General features: G+C 37.5%; 1 protein-coding gene across 4 annotated transcripts in view; it reads right to left on the bottom strand.

Moving 5' to 3' along the window:
* Positions 1-16,224, bottom strand: part of Gria3 (glutamate ionotropic receptor AMPA type subunit 3) — a 301,868-nt gene that overhangs the window by 129,098 nt on the left and 156,546 nt on the right. For all 4 annotated transcript variants that reach the window (XM_010614551.1, XM_033760083.1, XM_010614550.1 and 1 more), the window contains exon 5: positions 745-798. In XM_010614551.1, coding sequence (XP_010612853.1) covers positions 745-798 — 54 coding nt within the window. The remainder of the gene's footprint in view (positions 1-744; positions 799-16,224) is intronic.

Here is a 16,224-nt window from a genome sequence, read left to right as displayed (position 1 = left end):
TGTTATGTAAGAATTTAATAGATTCTTAGTATTACAGTGATAATTTAATATTTCTTTTTCATTCTACAAAGACAGTATTATTTAGAACCTCTGCCGAACAGATATTACTAATTTGGAAACCATTTTGTTAATTTCTAAACAAATTGTCCTTTCAGATAAAGAAGAGCTAGGAAATAACCTTAATGGAACACTAGCTTTTAGAATATCACAAATTTTAAAGACACAGGGAATTTGAAGGTAAAGATCCAAGCTATGTTTTATGTAAGTATTTTGGCAGTGGCACTTAATGTACCATTTTGAAACCTACTCTGGCATCTGGTTTTGGAAAGATTTGGTAGTGGTCTTCTTCTAAAAGGACAAATCCAGTCATGATATGAGCATACACTTTGATCAGTTAGTAGGAGTCAGGTTCCTGTGTTGTCTGTCCCTTGGTTTACATTTCAAACCTGATCAAAATAGTGTAAATATCAAACCCAAACTGAATGTAAGAACAATAAAATGAGGAATCATGTCAAATAATTTTTAGGTATGGAATGAACATAGTTTCACAGCTAAAACAAAAGCAACATAATTGAAAATAAGGCTACTACATACAGGTTTTGGTATTTACTAAACTCATTTCTTTAAGCATCTAAAAAACACATTATGTACTCCATGTATTTCCCTTTTGGATGATTATGTACAACAAAAACAAAATAGAATATATTGTATATTGCCTAAAGCGACTAAAGTGCTTGTTCTTACCAGGTTAGCGAGCATGTAGTGATAACCTCTTGAATGTTTCCCCAGGATCACAACCTAGAGAAAGAAGAAATGAAAAATGGTGCTTATTCAAGAAGAACTTTTTCAACTGCACAATCAGCAAGATGATGAGCACAAATGCTTTTATTTATTTATTTTTTGTCCTGGGGATTGAACCCAAGACCTTGTGTGTTCAAGACAGGCACAGTGCCACTGAGCTAAATCCCTGGCCCCCAACAAATGCTTTTAAATGATCAACAAAGTGTCAGGTCTTTCATATACAGTAAAATCATAGCACATTGGATACGTTTCTTTTGTATTTTGCTTTCAGTCAGATCACACATGAAGAATTGCTAATATCAAAGTCAGAATGTAAAAACAGGAAAGGGGGATCACTGTGCTTCCAGGTCAGTGTCATCACTGTCGCTTAAAATAGATGGTAAAGGCAATGAAGGTGAAGATCCCCACCCATGAACTGGATTTCTGTAATCATCTGTTGAGATGGAAAATGAGCTGAACTTTGCATATGTCAGAAAATATAATGTACATTGCTTTTTTTTTTTGTTATCTGGAATGTTTAGGGAATAGAACTGTCAAAGAATGGGGTTAATGGGATTTTTAGGTTAAATGAGGCTTCCTTTGCTTATTGAAATCTTTTCTAAAATGCTTGCCTTCCTTTCCTTGCTTTAATATGAAAGACTTGTGACCATCTGCATGTCTTTTTCACAGTGCCTTCAGGCAGTCAAGAGAGTTTTCCTAGGGGGATATTTGATGATGCCTGGGGACTTTTTTGGTAGTCACAACAGGGATGTGTGTTACTCTCATCTAGTAGGTAGAAGCCAAGATGCTGTTAGATATTCTCAAATGTTCAGAATAGTTCCCACAACTAAGAATTATCTAATCAAATATGTCACGGGTGCCAAGGCTGAGAATCCATTCCTCATGCTCATAATTCTTATAATTTTCATGAGTATCACTACATTATTACTTACAGTTTGCAAAGTGTATTTATATGATATGAAAATAGGTACATGGGCTGAATATTTTCCAACCAAATGCATTGGTTGAAAGTTTTTGACTGAATAGCTGATATAATTTCATTGACTTTTAACAAAGTAAGCATACATTCTCATTAATCAAAGATTTCATAAAATACTTTATGGAGTACTAACTATATGTATGCAAGGTACTGTACTAGATGCAGGTGGTAGCAACAAGGAAAGGGATACTGTACAAGTTAAAAACACAACTAGAGCTAGAACCATGTTTTATACTGGCTTGAAGCTAATAAAATGTTAGGGTCTTTCTTTAAGAAAAATAAGACAAAATTATGAATACAATATTTGGAACAAGGCTTTGGGAAGAAGTCATGAAAGTACAAGCCATTAATCCACATCGTGATAAAATCCTCACTCGGTGCACTGGATGTAGCTGTCAAAGGGTTTAGAAATAACTTGGGAAGACACTAGAAATTCACACATGTCAAACCAGAATTGTATATGAGGCTATAATAAAAATAAAGGTCTAAAGGTGTAGGGGACGTGGGAGGAGTAGGGGAAAGGTAAGAAGGGAAAAGAAACAATAAGAGAAAAGGAAATAAATGAAAACAAAGTCTTTGTAAATAGGTTGTGGTGGAGGGGATGAAGGGAGTCCAGGGGAATGGGTAAAAATAACAACAAAGATACATCATGTAAAGCTACAAGATCCCAATGATGAATGTAACTGTATTGTAAACCTAAAATGTACCAATAAAATAATCCAACTTCCTTTACTTACTTGAGCAATGTACTAGGTTCTATATATGTATTTAATACCTAGAAAAATGCAATAGTCTCATTTTATACATAAATAATTGCAGGGGCCTGAGGATGTGCCTCAGTGGTTTAATGCTTGCCTAATATGCACAAGGCCCTTGATTCAATCCTTAGCACCACAATAAAATAATACAAAAATAAAGTTGCATAGGTTTTAATGTGGATACTTAAGTCTAAATAGCCCAGACTTACATTCATTTTTAAAAAAGAAATGTTAGCCCAAAGAGTTTAAATAATTTTCCCAGAGCATAGAAAGTGCTCCAGCTGGAATTAGAGTCTGGGTCTCTCTGTCTCCGAAACTGATACTCTTGACAGTGAAGTCAAAATCTCCTTACAGGGAAATGTGGAGGGGGGGAAGGGAGGCCAGGGGAATGGGGAAAAAATGTGAACCGAGATACATCACGTAAAGATACAAGATTCCAATGATGAATGTAATTGTATTGTATGCCTAAAATGTACCAATTAAAAGAAAAAGAGAAAACATATGGAAAAAAATCTCCTTATCTTTGGGTTCTATTTCCACAAATTGAATAAAAAACAGAATGGAAATATTAAAAATTGTGTTTGCACTGAACATGTACACACTTTTTTCTTGCCATTATTTCCCTAAGCAATACAGTATGACAACTATTTACATAACATTTACATTGTATTAGATATTATAAATAATCAAGAGGTGATTTAAAACATACAGAAGGATGTGTTTGGTCGTATGCAAATACCATGTTATTTTACATAAGGGACTTAAGCATCTGAGGGTTTTGGTAACTATGAGGTAGAGGATAGGATGTCCTTGAATCAATATTCTGAAGGATGATATGGTTTCTAAATACAGATGGTCCCCAACTCATGATTGGGACTTATGATATTTTGAGTATTTGCTGTTGTGAAAGCAATAGGCACTCAGTAGAAACTGTGCTTTAATGAATATTAACTCTCGCTTAACAATAGGGAAATGGAAGCTCAGGAAGGTTTTCCATTTTCGATACAGAATTCAATAAATTGCATGAGATATTTAGGACTTTATTGTATTATAGGCTTTATGCTTGATGATTTTGCCCAGCTATATGCCAATTAAATGTTCTGAGCACAGTTGAACTCCTTCAGGCTAAGGTATGATTTTTAGTAGTTTAGGTGCATTGAACATATTTTTGATTTATGATACTTTCCACTGACAAGGTGTTTATTAGAATGTAACTCCAGCATAAGTAGAGAAGCATCTATGTGTGTTAAATGCCAAATGCTGACAACTGCTCTAAGTTCTTGGAGGAGAGGAAGAAGAGATGCTTAAGGCCTGAGGTGGACAAGAAAGGCCTCACGGAATAGACAAGGATTAAGTTGGCTCAGAGAAGTAGCACAATAGATTTGAATATGCTTATCCTGACATTACAAGCATGAGAGAGAGAGAGAGAGAGAGAGAGAGAGAGAGAGAGAGAGAAAGAGAGAGAGCGAGAGCACATTTTTGATTAATTTAAAATATGAGCCACATTTCTGATTGATTATTTATGAAGGAAATAAAAGGTTAATGAATGTCTTAAGGAGGTGATTTCTCACGCTGCCATGACACAAAATGAGCTGTTAGATATCTTCTGGGATGTATCCTTCAGTGTCCGCTTGTGAGAAACATTCTTGCTGGTGATATTTGTTAACTTTTGGTGGCAAGTTGGGACCATATATTTGCTGAATTTTTAATTCACTGACAAGCGTCAACATAATAAAACCAAGAGGGTTTTGAGTTATATCAGAAAAATAACTAATATTCCTAATGACATATGATAAGATTAGAGAGAACTAAGGGAGGAAGCTCAAAGGAAATCAGTAAGTCTTTCTCACCAGAGGCAGAGCTTAATCTCCTAGAAAGCACAGGGAAGGCAAGAGGGAGCAGTAGAGAATGGTAGAGTTGTTAAAGGAGACAGAAGGAGAACCCAGGAGCCCAGCTTTGGCAGTCACAATTTGCTGATGGCAATATCTCAACTTTGTTGAGCCTCCTATTCTGTGTCTATAATCTGGCCCTTCACATCTCAGCTACAACTACAGAAGTGTTTGATTGTGTGTGTGTGATGCTGTATTCCTCTGTGAAGGAGTCATTCATTGAGACATTTTTTTTCTAGGTTCAGAACAACTTCAAGCCATTAGAATACCTGCTTCCATACCCATGCTCAAAAGGCTGCTTACAACAAAATGACTTATTTGAATGTAACTATCTCACACCGTCACCCTTTCAAAACTTAGTCTTAAAGGGAAGAGATGGCAAAGTTATCTAAAGATAGGAGCATTTAGATGTCACAAAGCAGTTGCACTGAAGCCTGTAATTAATTCTTCATCCTTGCTTTCAGTGTTGTCTCCACTCTTATTTAACATACAATTCTTACCAAACTTGTTTTTCTTGTTCACAGTAAATTAAATGCTGCAAACTAGAAGGGGTACATAGGGAGGCAGGGAGTGATATTAGAAAGAGGTACATTAATATCAGAGGAAGTGACAGACTGACTTACAGGAGAAGGGAGGGACAAAAAGAATCAGACAACATTGTACCATGCACAGTATAATCATAGAAGCTTGTTGTGAATGCTTGAGTCACCGGGCTGTGGTTGTTTTCAGTGGTCTCTACTGAAAAACCCAAGTATGTGTAACATGTTTTAGGGAACGTTTCCATCAGAAATGCTCTCCCAGTACTTGAGAGTCAATTTCAGTTATCTTGAAATCTTAATTATGTTGAGCAGCTATAATCCTATTGATGTGAGCTCATTATTAAAAGTGCCATGTTTTGTTCTTGGCCTTTCCTTTTATAAAACTTTAGCTACAAGGTTCATGGAAATAGGATGGAATGGGAAGCTTGTAGGTAACACGGTGTACAAAAGAACTTCGAAGTTAATAGGAGTGGTTCTTGTTCAATTAGTCCTAAATCTTTATTCTTTCCATCTGTTGTAGATGAACAAGGCATAAATTGTACCCTCAGTTACTTAATGACTTGGGTAATCATGAGAATATTCAACGTTGCTTTTACAGTAATTATAACAACTTTTTCTGAATTAGTTTTAGCACTTTGAGTATAAAAGCTGTGTTTCCAGTCGACTGTGAAATTTAAAGAAAGGATATCAGGTTGTAGATCCATGTACTATTCTTTGCCTTTGTAAAATTTGTCTTTGTAAGATTTGATGGAGATGATAGACAGCTTGATGTGATGGGAGATATGATAAATGCAATAAGAGGTAACATGTGAAATGTAGATAAAATTCACTGTTCTGGGGAAAATTATTTTTATCCTCACATAGAGCATCTAAAAGGAAAAAAAAACACAATCTTCATTCACTGAAGCTTAAACAGCAGTTTCTTCTGCAGAGGAAAGAGTTCTTACATACTCACCCAATGAGGCATGCAGATGGTATCAAGTTATGTGTCCGTGAAGTCAGTGAATTATAGTCTGCCCATTTGGGGGAGACTAACCCCCCATCCTCTTCCCTGTGAAACTGACAGTTGACTATTACTGAGCAGTTCAAAATAATTTATAAAATATTCAGTTGGTTTTCTCTGTAAGAGGACCTTCTTTCTCAATTTAGTGTTTAATCGAGACATTTTCATAATTTTTAGAAATTTGAAATGAAATTACTCCACAAGGCTACTTGAGAGAGGCCCATAGATCCTTTAGGAGGCAGAAGCATCTGTTTTTCTATGCTCATGTTTCAGAAAAAAATATGTGTGTGACGAAGTGTGTATGTCCCCCCTTCTTTAGATCCATCTGGTATGCAGATTAAGTTATTTGCAGACCTAAATATCTCCACGTTTGGATTTTCTACATCAGTGACAAAAAAGAATCTAAGTATAAAGACTGTTCTTGTCTTCAGTACAGAACATGCCTTGATGTTCACCTTAATTTGTTTCTCTTTGCTTTGAGTGCCCTGTAACTATTTGAGGGGCTGGGAGAGAAGTGTGAGTGTGTGAGATCTATGGTTTTAATTCACCAGGCTTTCCTCCTTTTCTGTATGGATATTTTCTCCATAAGAAAAAGTTACTAGAGCACAATCTTTTTTGTTTGTTTGTTTGTTTGTTTGTTTGTTTGTTGTTTTTGTTTTTGAGACAGGGTCTCACCATGTAATTCAGACTAGCCTAGAACTCACTATGTAGCCCAGGATGGCCTCAAACTTGCAGTGATCCTCCTGCCTCTGTCTCCTGAGTGCTGGGATTATAGGCCTGTGCCACACGCCCCTCCCCAACAGAGCACGTTCTTTATGTTCAAAGAGAAGACACTTTTCAGGTCCTCTATCCCTTTCTTGCTCCCTTAGTTGGAAAAAAAAGAGAGACACTGTTGCCCTATGACACCCTGTCCAATTTTAGCTATGTGCAGACCTGAATGAGTGCCATACCTTAGATTAGACTTCTCCTAGAAGAAGTTTTAGATATGATAAAAGGCATTCATTTTCTTGAATGAAGATTCCAAGCTACTAAATTGCTTGTCTTAGTACATACGTATCAGAAGTAAATTCCATTGAAATTATTTTCTAATAATCTCAATCTGCACACACATGCTCCCCAATGACCATATTACAGTGTCTCATATTGTAGTCATCTGGTTTGGATAAATGCACTGGAGTACAGGCAAAATGAGAGGAGAGTGAGGCAGAGAAGAGCCAGGCATCCATACCAAAATCGGGTCAATGGCAGTGGGGGTGGGAGGGGTGCAAACAGAGAAAGGCTGAAGCTTTTCAGAAAGGAAGAGAATGGAGGGTTAACTGAGGAATCTCATCAAGTTTATGCTGTCTACAGGGAAGCTTATACAGAGAGAAAGCAACTCAGAAGGCATTAAATAACATGCTAACATATGTGGATGAGAGGACCAAAATATAGCCAGAGAACATGTTTTCAGGAAGTTTCACTTCCCAGACTTTAGTATTGTGTTCCCCGTGACGGAATAGAATATGTGGGAGATTTAGTAAATGTCAGGAGAAGCAAAGGGCCTGCACAAATAACACAATACATGGCCGCACGTAAGTTAAAGGAAAAACAGATTATTCTTGTGCTTAGAGATGAGACCGTTTAAATACATGTGAGTATATTTTGTTGTTTTAGTCCTACAACAATATTTCTGAAATTTCACTTCAAAGGCTAAATGATTTGTGTCTTATCTACATAGCACAATACTATTATCATTATATATTTACTTAAATTTAGCAGTATCTAAAGTGATAATAGCCATTAAACTATTTATAAGAAAATAAATATAACTGTATAAAAACTAAACATATTCCTCCAAGTCTCACTGAAAATCCTTTTGCGTATCATCAGGGTGATGGGAAATATTTCCTTAAAGCCATCGTGTCTTTAGGGAAGAGAATGCAGATCCTGTTTCCCTGTCCCGATGAAAGGTCAGTTTGGCTTAGTTAACGGTTCATATTTTAAGCATATCCCCAATGTACTTCCAAAGGTTCTTGAGCTTCATAGGGGAACACAATGATGGACTCAGGGATGATCCTGGGGACTGAGTACAAATGATAGATTTTAGAGACTTACAAAAAAATTTCTTAAGGCAACTTATAGGTACTGCCTCACTCAAGAGACTTTGCAGCTTGATCAGAGTTCTTGTTCATGGAGCCAATCACACTTAAAAAATCCAAACCTTCTTACCAGCCAACTTCCTATAAAATGGTATTTAGCCCTAAAGCGCTTCCAACATTTTGCCTGTCCTTGGAGTACCTCATTTACAGAGACTTTCCTCACACCTTATTAGAATTTGGAAATCTTCTATTCGGAAATATTCTAGTCATTTTTTCAAAGGGTAGGTGGAGAATGGTTTCAATTTTATTATATGCGCGGCTGAAGAGAGCGCAGAGGATGGCTTCAATCAGTGATCAGTCTAGAATAATGCAGCAAAAGGAAATTAGTTTCTTTCTTTTTTTCTTTATGTTTTTATTTTTTATTTTTTGGCACTGGCGATTGAACTCAGGACCTCATGCTAGCAAAGCAGGTGGCAGAACCACTGAGCTAAATCCCCAGCCAGAGTTAGTTTCTATTCAACACCTCCGTGGTATGATTTTTGTAGTCTTTGCAGTTTGAATTGGCTACATTCTCAAATTAGTGACAATTCATTTTGTACAGTGAATTTCAAATGACAGTGTTCTTTTTGAGTTTTAATTTTTATTAATATGTGTTTGCAATACATAAAGATTACATTTATTAATAGGGAGGTGGTACATACAAGTAATGCATTTTAATTCTTTTTTCATTCCCTTCCCTTCCCCTCTTCATTTCTTGGTCCCCTTTGTTTTTGTAAAAGAGCTCTCTTTTTATTATCATTTACTTTGCTCGTTAATTTATTTAGATAGTGGGTTTCTCATATAAGAGAAATCATGTGATATTTAAGCCGTGTGCCTGATTTATTTCACTTAAAATTAGGAGCTCAAAGATGTATCCATTTCCCTACAAGTAACTCCTTTATTCTTCTTTATGGCTGAGTGGTATTCCATTGTATACAAATACCACATTATTTATTAATCTGTTGATGAATTTCCAAGATTTAGCTATTATGAGTTATACTGCTATAAATCTGGGTGTGAATGTATTACTGTAATGTGATGTCTTTAACTCTTTTTGAAAATAACTAGGAGAATCACTGGGTCAAAGGAAATTCCTAGATGTAGTTTTTGAGGAATTACACTGAAAATGACATTTTACAGCATTTAATTTTTTTTGGTGTTTCTAGGGATTGAACCCAGGGCCTTCATATTGAGCTAGATTACTAGCCTTTTAAAATATTATTTATTTGTATACAGGATCTTGCTAAGTTGCTAAATTGCCCAGGCCAGTCTCGAACTTGCAATCCTTCTACCTCATGCTCCCAGGATCAGATTCCTGGGATTATAGGCATGTGCCACTATGCTCACCCTTAAATTCTTTATAGATAAAATCTGAGGCACTCCTGAATTCTCAAACATATAGGTATTTATTAAAGGCAATTTGCTACTAAGAGCATGGACCTTGAAGCCAGATGATTTTGGATTCAAGTCCTGCCATTTACTTCTTGGTTTTATTACTATGTGCAAAATGGAAGCATGAATGATAAGGCTGAATATTAGAGACTAGGTTCAGTGCTGAATAATGATATCTCCAAGCAGGGAGGAGGGAGAAAAAACACATAAGGTGATAGAGAATAGGATGGTCTCCCTTTGAATTCTCTTATCATGCCTCTGTGAATACACTTTACATTTGTGCAGTATCTCCTGCATTTGACAACCTAATCTGTGAGGTTTTCTGATAGCTGAAGTAAGTGATCATATTTTTATTTTCATATAAAAATAAATATCTCTCAGAAAAGCAATGCGGTTTTTTTGGGGGGAGACTTTGATTTTCAGGAAAATTTCTTATTTGGTAAGTTTCTTTCTCTTCTGGGAGCCATGTCATTTCAGTGGATTTCAGTTTGCAAATGGATGACAAATGACAGAGGCTTAGCTTATAGGGGACAAAACATAGAATTTTCCTAATTGACAAGTATTTGGTTTTATTCTTTCACTCTTGCTGTTTGGACATGGCATTAATTCCCCCACTTTGCGAGCTCACCCACCTTTGTGATCACACAGATGTGCAAGAAGTTCAAGTACTTCAGGCAGGATTATTGACTTTCAGACCAACAAACGCAGGGCCTGATAGTTAACTGTTAAAAATTTAGGACCTATGTGAGGTAGTTATTTAGCCATCAGTGTCTTAAAATCAGCAATGGTAGGAGTATTAACATCACAGAAATCAGCCAATACTAATGATCAAGTTTTTTTTTTCTTTTGCCAAGAGACAGCTTTTCAACACACCACTGGACACAGAAAGAATATGATTTGAAGTCCCTAGTGGATCGAAGGGCTGCTTCTATTAATCACATTTAATTCTTGTCTTCTTTTAATGCATACTTGTTAAATACCCTTTCTGTGCCAATTCTGAGGCTAGGACCTGGACAGAAAGAGGTCACAAAACCTGGTTCCTAGCCTGGAGGATCTCGTACTCAAATGGGAAAGACGGCCATGATAACAGACAATTATAACTCAGTGAGAGAAGTGTGAGAACAGAAATATGTACAAAGTACAACCGAGGAGAAAATGATTAACTCACAGCTTGCTAAAGATAGAAAGTACTTTGTTTCCAACTAAAGATCCAAAGATATTTTTCCTGTGGCTTTGTGAGTGGGAACCTGACAAACAGGTAACTTAAATGGAATGCTATTTTCAAAATGAAGAGAGATGTATTTCAAAATGCTGTTTCTCTTGCTTTCAGGACAGTCTTGTTCTTTTACAGTGCTTACAAACTAGAAGAAAGATTTTTTTCATTACGTTTATTGGTAATTTTTAGTTACACAGTACAGTTACATTCATCACTGGGATCTTGTACCTTTACATGATGTAGCTTGGTTCTTACTTTTTCTCCATTACACTGCCCTGCCTTTACCCCCTCTACCCTTCCCTTTTTTACAAAGACTTTGTTTCCATTTTTCCTTTTCTCATAATTTTTCTTTTTCCTTCTTCTTTCCATTCCCCTACCCTTCCCACTTCCCCTACTCCCTTAGCCCTTTTCTTCCTATTTTACATTATCAGTTATACCATTTGAACCTTATTAACACTTTAGTTTTTCACACGGGAGAAGCTATTCAGTATTTATACATGCGTGTCCTATTTATTCCACTTGAGTATGGCTTCAATGTGCATCCACTTAGCTATAAATGTCTCTAGTTTCTCATTCTTTATGGCTGAGAAGTACTCCATTTTATAGAAAAACCACATCTTTATCCAGTCTCCAGTTGATGGGCAATAGGGCTGCTTCCAAGTTTTAGCTATTACAAACTGTGCCACTATAAACATGGGTGAACATATATCATTGTGGTATGATTCTTTTGGGAAGATACCCAGCAGAGGGATAGGTGGGTCAAATGGGACCTCTAATCCTACTTTTTTGAGGTATCTCCACATTGATTTCCATAGTGGCTGCACCGGTCTGCACTCCCACCAACAATGGAGAAGGGCTCTTTTCTTCCCACAACCCTGCCAGCATTTGTTATTGGTTAATTTCTTGATAGCAGCCATTCTTGCTGGAGTGGGGTGGAATCTCAGTATTGTTTTAATTTGCATCTCTCAAAAGACCAGTGATGTTGAATATTTTTTTAAATTTTTTTTGCTGATTTTACTTGTTTGTAAGAGAAATGTCTGTTTATTTCAGATGCCCATTTTTGAATTGGGTCTTTATGTTTGGGAGGCTTGATTTTTTTAGTTCTTTATATATTCTAGGTAGTAGACCTTTGTTTGAGGAACAGCTAGTAAAATTTTCCCCACATTGTATGTTGTCTCTTAGCTCTGTTGGTGGTTTCTCTTGCAGTATAGAAGCTTTTTAATAAAATGAGATCCCAGATGTTGATTTTTTTTGTGCTAGTTCCCATGCTACTAAGGATTTGTTCATAAAGTTTTTTCCTATGCCAATGTCTTTGAGAGTTCTAACTCATCTTCCAGCAAGGTTAGTGTTTCTGTTTTAATATTTAGATCTTTAATCCACTTCAATTTTAGCTTAGTGCATGGTGAACGATATGGGTCTAGTTTTAATCTTTCGCAGGTTGAAATCCAGTTTTTCCAACACAGTTTATTAAAGAGGCTATCTTTCCTCTCGTGAGGATGGTTGTCTCCTTTGTCAAACAAGAGATAGCTGAGTATGTCTGGAGTTGTTTCTGTATCTTCTAATCTATTCCATTGATACTGTCTGTTTCTTTGCCAGTACCCTGCTGTTTTTATCACAGTGGCTTTGTAGCATAGTTTCAAGTTGAGGATTGTGATACCACCTGTCATATCTCTGTTGCCTAGAATTGCTTTTGTTATTCTAGGTCTCTTCTGGTTCCAAGTGAATTTTTGGATTGTTTTCTCTACTTCTGGAATATACACTGTTGGGATTTCCATTTGGATTGCACTGAATCTGTAAAGCAGTTTTGGTAGCATGGCCATTTTCCCTATGTTGATTCTTCCTACCCAAGAGCAAAGGATGTCTTTCCATTTTCTTATATCCTCTTTGATCTCTTTTTTTCAGAGTGCTGTAGTTTACAGTGTAGAGGTCTTTTGTTTCCTTCATTAGATTGATTCCTAGATGTTTCATTTTTTGGATGTTATTGTAAAAGGAATTGTTTCCCTAATTTGTCTCAGTGATTCTGTTATTGGTGTACAAGAAGGCTATTGATTTTGAATGTTGACCTTGTATCCAGCTACTCTACTGAACCTGTCAATTAAGTCTAGAAGTCTTTTTTTTTTTCCTCATTGAGTTTATTGGTACATTTTAGGTATACAGTACAAGTAGTTAGTTTTGGCAGAATTTTTTGGGTCTTCTATGCAGAGTATCATATCATCAGCAAATAATGGACAGTTTAACTTAGAGAAGAAAGATTTTTATTTGGAGCAACTCTATGCATTTGGTGTGATGGTAGCCAGGGATGACTCTATGACAAATTATGACTGAAGTAACTGTTGGAGGAAGCTCAGACAGAGGGGCTATAAAATAGCAAGATAACAAATAGGATGGGATTTGCTAAAGGCATTGCATCCCTACTTTGCCAATTAAAAGCTTGTAGTCTTAGGCAAGATACTTATGATCTCAGCCTCAGTTTTCCATCACTAAAATAGGGAACATAATAGTTGAGAGGTGGTCAAGAGTATAGTCTAGGCTGCCTAAGATGGAGTCTGTATTTTGCCTTCTAACTTTGGGCAATTAACTTAAACTTTCTCTTCTCATTCATTATTTCCTCTTTGCAATCCTCCCTACCTTTATTATTCTCCAGAGAAATCGCATCTACACTTCAAAGCCCAGATCGTAGGTAGCCTGCTTTATAAAGCCTTCCCTGATGTCACGTCCTCACTCCCAAAAGGTAGACATTTCTTGTTGCTGTGGGGTGAGTGATGTGGAGAGGTATCAGCACTTGGCTGCAGAGGAGTATTAGGGCCATTGGTTAGGATAGCACTTTACTGATTTGGCGGTTGGGGGAAAGAGCTGAGGTTTGCACTTGAAGTTTGGATATTTGAAGTGAGGTTGCAAAATGACCAGAAGGTGGGGGCAAACCGACAACAAAGTACCCCACATTGGCTCCTTCTACTGCCCCTTCCCCTCCTGGCTTCAACACTGTTGGGAAGGAAGTGTGTGTGTGTGTGTGTGTGTGTGTGTGTGTGTGCGTGCGTGCGTGCGTGGTGAAGGGAGTGTTCTCATCCAGAAACAAAGGAGCACAGACCATAACCTAACTAGGAAGATATAGTTATAACAGTTTTTTTTTCCACAAGAGATCAGGGTTTTGGGGTGAATAGTGAAAGAAGTGAGAGCAGGAATCTGGCAGTGTGAGGAAGATGGATCTCTTCTCTGTATTGTAAAATATTGTTGTGGTGTCTTAGGCTTCTCAATTCTGACACTAACAATTGAACCTTGGCTTTGTGCATATTCTATTTCTGGAATAGGAAGGCACAATTTTCCAGGCTTTCTTGCTTGAATCCAAAGAGGCCTTGGAGGTAGACAGAGTACTAAGAAACACAATCTACATTCCCTGGAGGGCCACGCTACAAGAATATCTTGGGACAATGTTTCTCAAAGTGCACATTATCAGGATCATTTGGGGAATCTGTGAAAATGCAGGCATCTGAGCTCCTCTCCAAAGAGTCTGACTCACGAGTCTGGGTTAGGACCAGAGAGTTTACATTTTAATATCTAATTTTAAATGATTGTGAAGCATACTAAAATTTAAGAATCACCTTTGCATCGCATAATATATGTACTTGCCAAAGCTAAAAGCAGTATCCTCAATGATGGGCTCTTCTTAAAAAGAGTTAGAGAACCATTAAGCATAAAGGGTGGTCTCTTGGGGAGCTTCTGTAAGAATCCTGGAGCAGCTAGGAGGCAGCATTAGGACACTCATCCAGACTTCTGGGAAAGAAGCCAAAGGAGGAATTTTTGGAAGATTTTTGTTTTAAGCAGGAGTCCCCCAGAGGCAGTTCCTGAGACAAAATTTTGATGGTTTGTAGTGTAATTGGAGGTGACTCCAGGAAGCACTCCTAGAGGGCCTTAGACAATTGAGGGAGGGGAAGGAAGTCAATATAGGTGTATTACAAGCAGATTTGCTCTGGGGACCTCTGAAAGTAGTGGGAAACACAGAAACTCAAAAGGCCAGAAAAATTGACTTTTAATTTCCATTCATCATGGGCCAGTAGCCACTGTCAGAAGTATTTTTTCCTCCCTAACATTTCTGCCTTTCTTCTCTGTTGGTGTAAGAGAAGGCCTCCAAGTGAAGAACAGCAGATGCTTACAATAGGACACCATTTGCATATGTAGGAAAGGCTAGTGCCATGGGCATTCGGGTGGTGAATCAACAGCATCTGCTATGCTGCAGTAATCTTTATGTCACATATGTAGCACTTTACAGTTTACACATTGCCTTGGCACACATCGCTGTAACGGATGAAGCCAAAACAAATGATAAGGTGTGCAGTAAGGCATAATGGTGGTGAGAGTGGGCTCTGAGATTAGACTCATCAGTCCATTCTTTTTCATCCAAAGTGACCTTGCACAGATAATATTACTTCTCTAAACCTCACCTCTCACATATGTAAAACAGAGATCTCTATAACACTTACTTTTAAGGTTGTTTGTAAGACCTAAAGGAAGAAATGCACTTAAAATTTGTAGCAGAGCACCTGTGGTATAAGGAGACTTAATCTACATTTCTTTCCCTCCTCCCCTTCTTGTTTCTTGACCCATTTTGAGTACTTCACAGCCTATAGCCCCAGTGGGCAGCACTGGGGCAGTGCTCAATAAATGTTTCTAACATGGTGATCTTAAAAAACAGTATGCCCTAGAGAAAAGTTTAGATTTCTTATGAAACTGCGGTTGATGATACCTTTTATAACAATATAAAATGTATAGAAATTGTACTGAAGGGTTGGACACTGAGTAAGTTCAGATGCAGGAGATTAAAACTAAGGAAAGGTTTCCTCTAGAGAGAATAAAAGGCTTTTAGACTAGGGTTCACTGAGGGGCACTGTTGCTAACAAGGGTGCAGAAAGAGGATTCCTTGAGCAAAGCTGCCCTGGACGAAGGTCGGTGGGGGGATATAACAGAAGACAAACATAAAGTAACATTTATTGACTACCTGTGCACACAGCACTGTGATACATGATTTTTAAAACATACTTTATTTCATTGACTTCTCAATACCACCCTCTGTGGTATAAGATCTATTACTAATTTGATCTGCCATATTAAGAAATTGAAGCATGGGGAGGCATCTAAAAAAGAAAAAAGAAATTGAAGCACAGAGATGACTGGAAACTTGCTCCAGGCTTCACAGGCAGAAAGTGATGGAGCCTGAAGTCAAAATCAGATTTGACTGACTCAAAAGCCCAGTCACTGGGCTGGGGATTGAGCTCAATGGTTCTGCTGCCTGCCTTGCAAGTGCAAGGACCAGAGTTCGATCCTCAATAGGCATCTAAAAAAGAAAAAAGAAATTGAAGCACAGAGATGACTGGAAACTTGCTCCAGGCTTCACAGGCAGAAAGTGATGGAGCCTGAAGTCAAAATCAGATTTGACTGACTCAAAAGCCCAGTCACTGGGCTGGGGATTGAGCTCAATGGTTCTGCTGCCTGCCTTGCAAGTGCAAGGACCAGAGTTCGATCCTCAATATCAAAT

This window comes from Fukomys damarensis, unplaced genomic scaffold, assembly GCF_012274545.1.
Source record: "Fukomys damarensis isolate Sample0158 unplaced genomic scaffold, DMR_v1.0_HiC HiC_scaffold_39, whole genome shotgun sequence".
Lineage (NCBI taxonomy): Eukaryota > Metazoa > Chordata > Mammalia > Rodentia > Bathyergidae > Fukomys > Fukomys damarensis.
The sequence above is the reverse complement of the archived record's forward strand: the minus strand, read 5'-3'. Positions and strand labels throughout refer to the sequence as shown.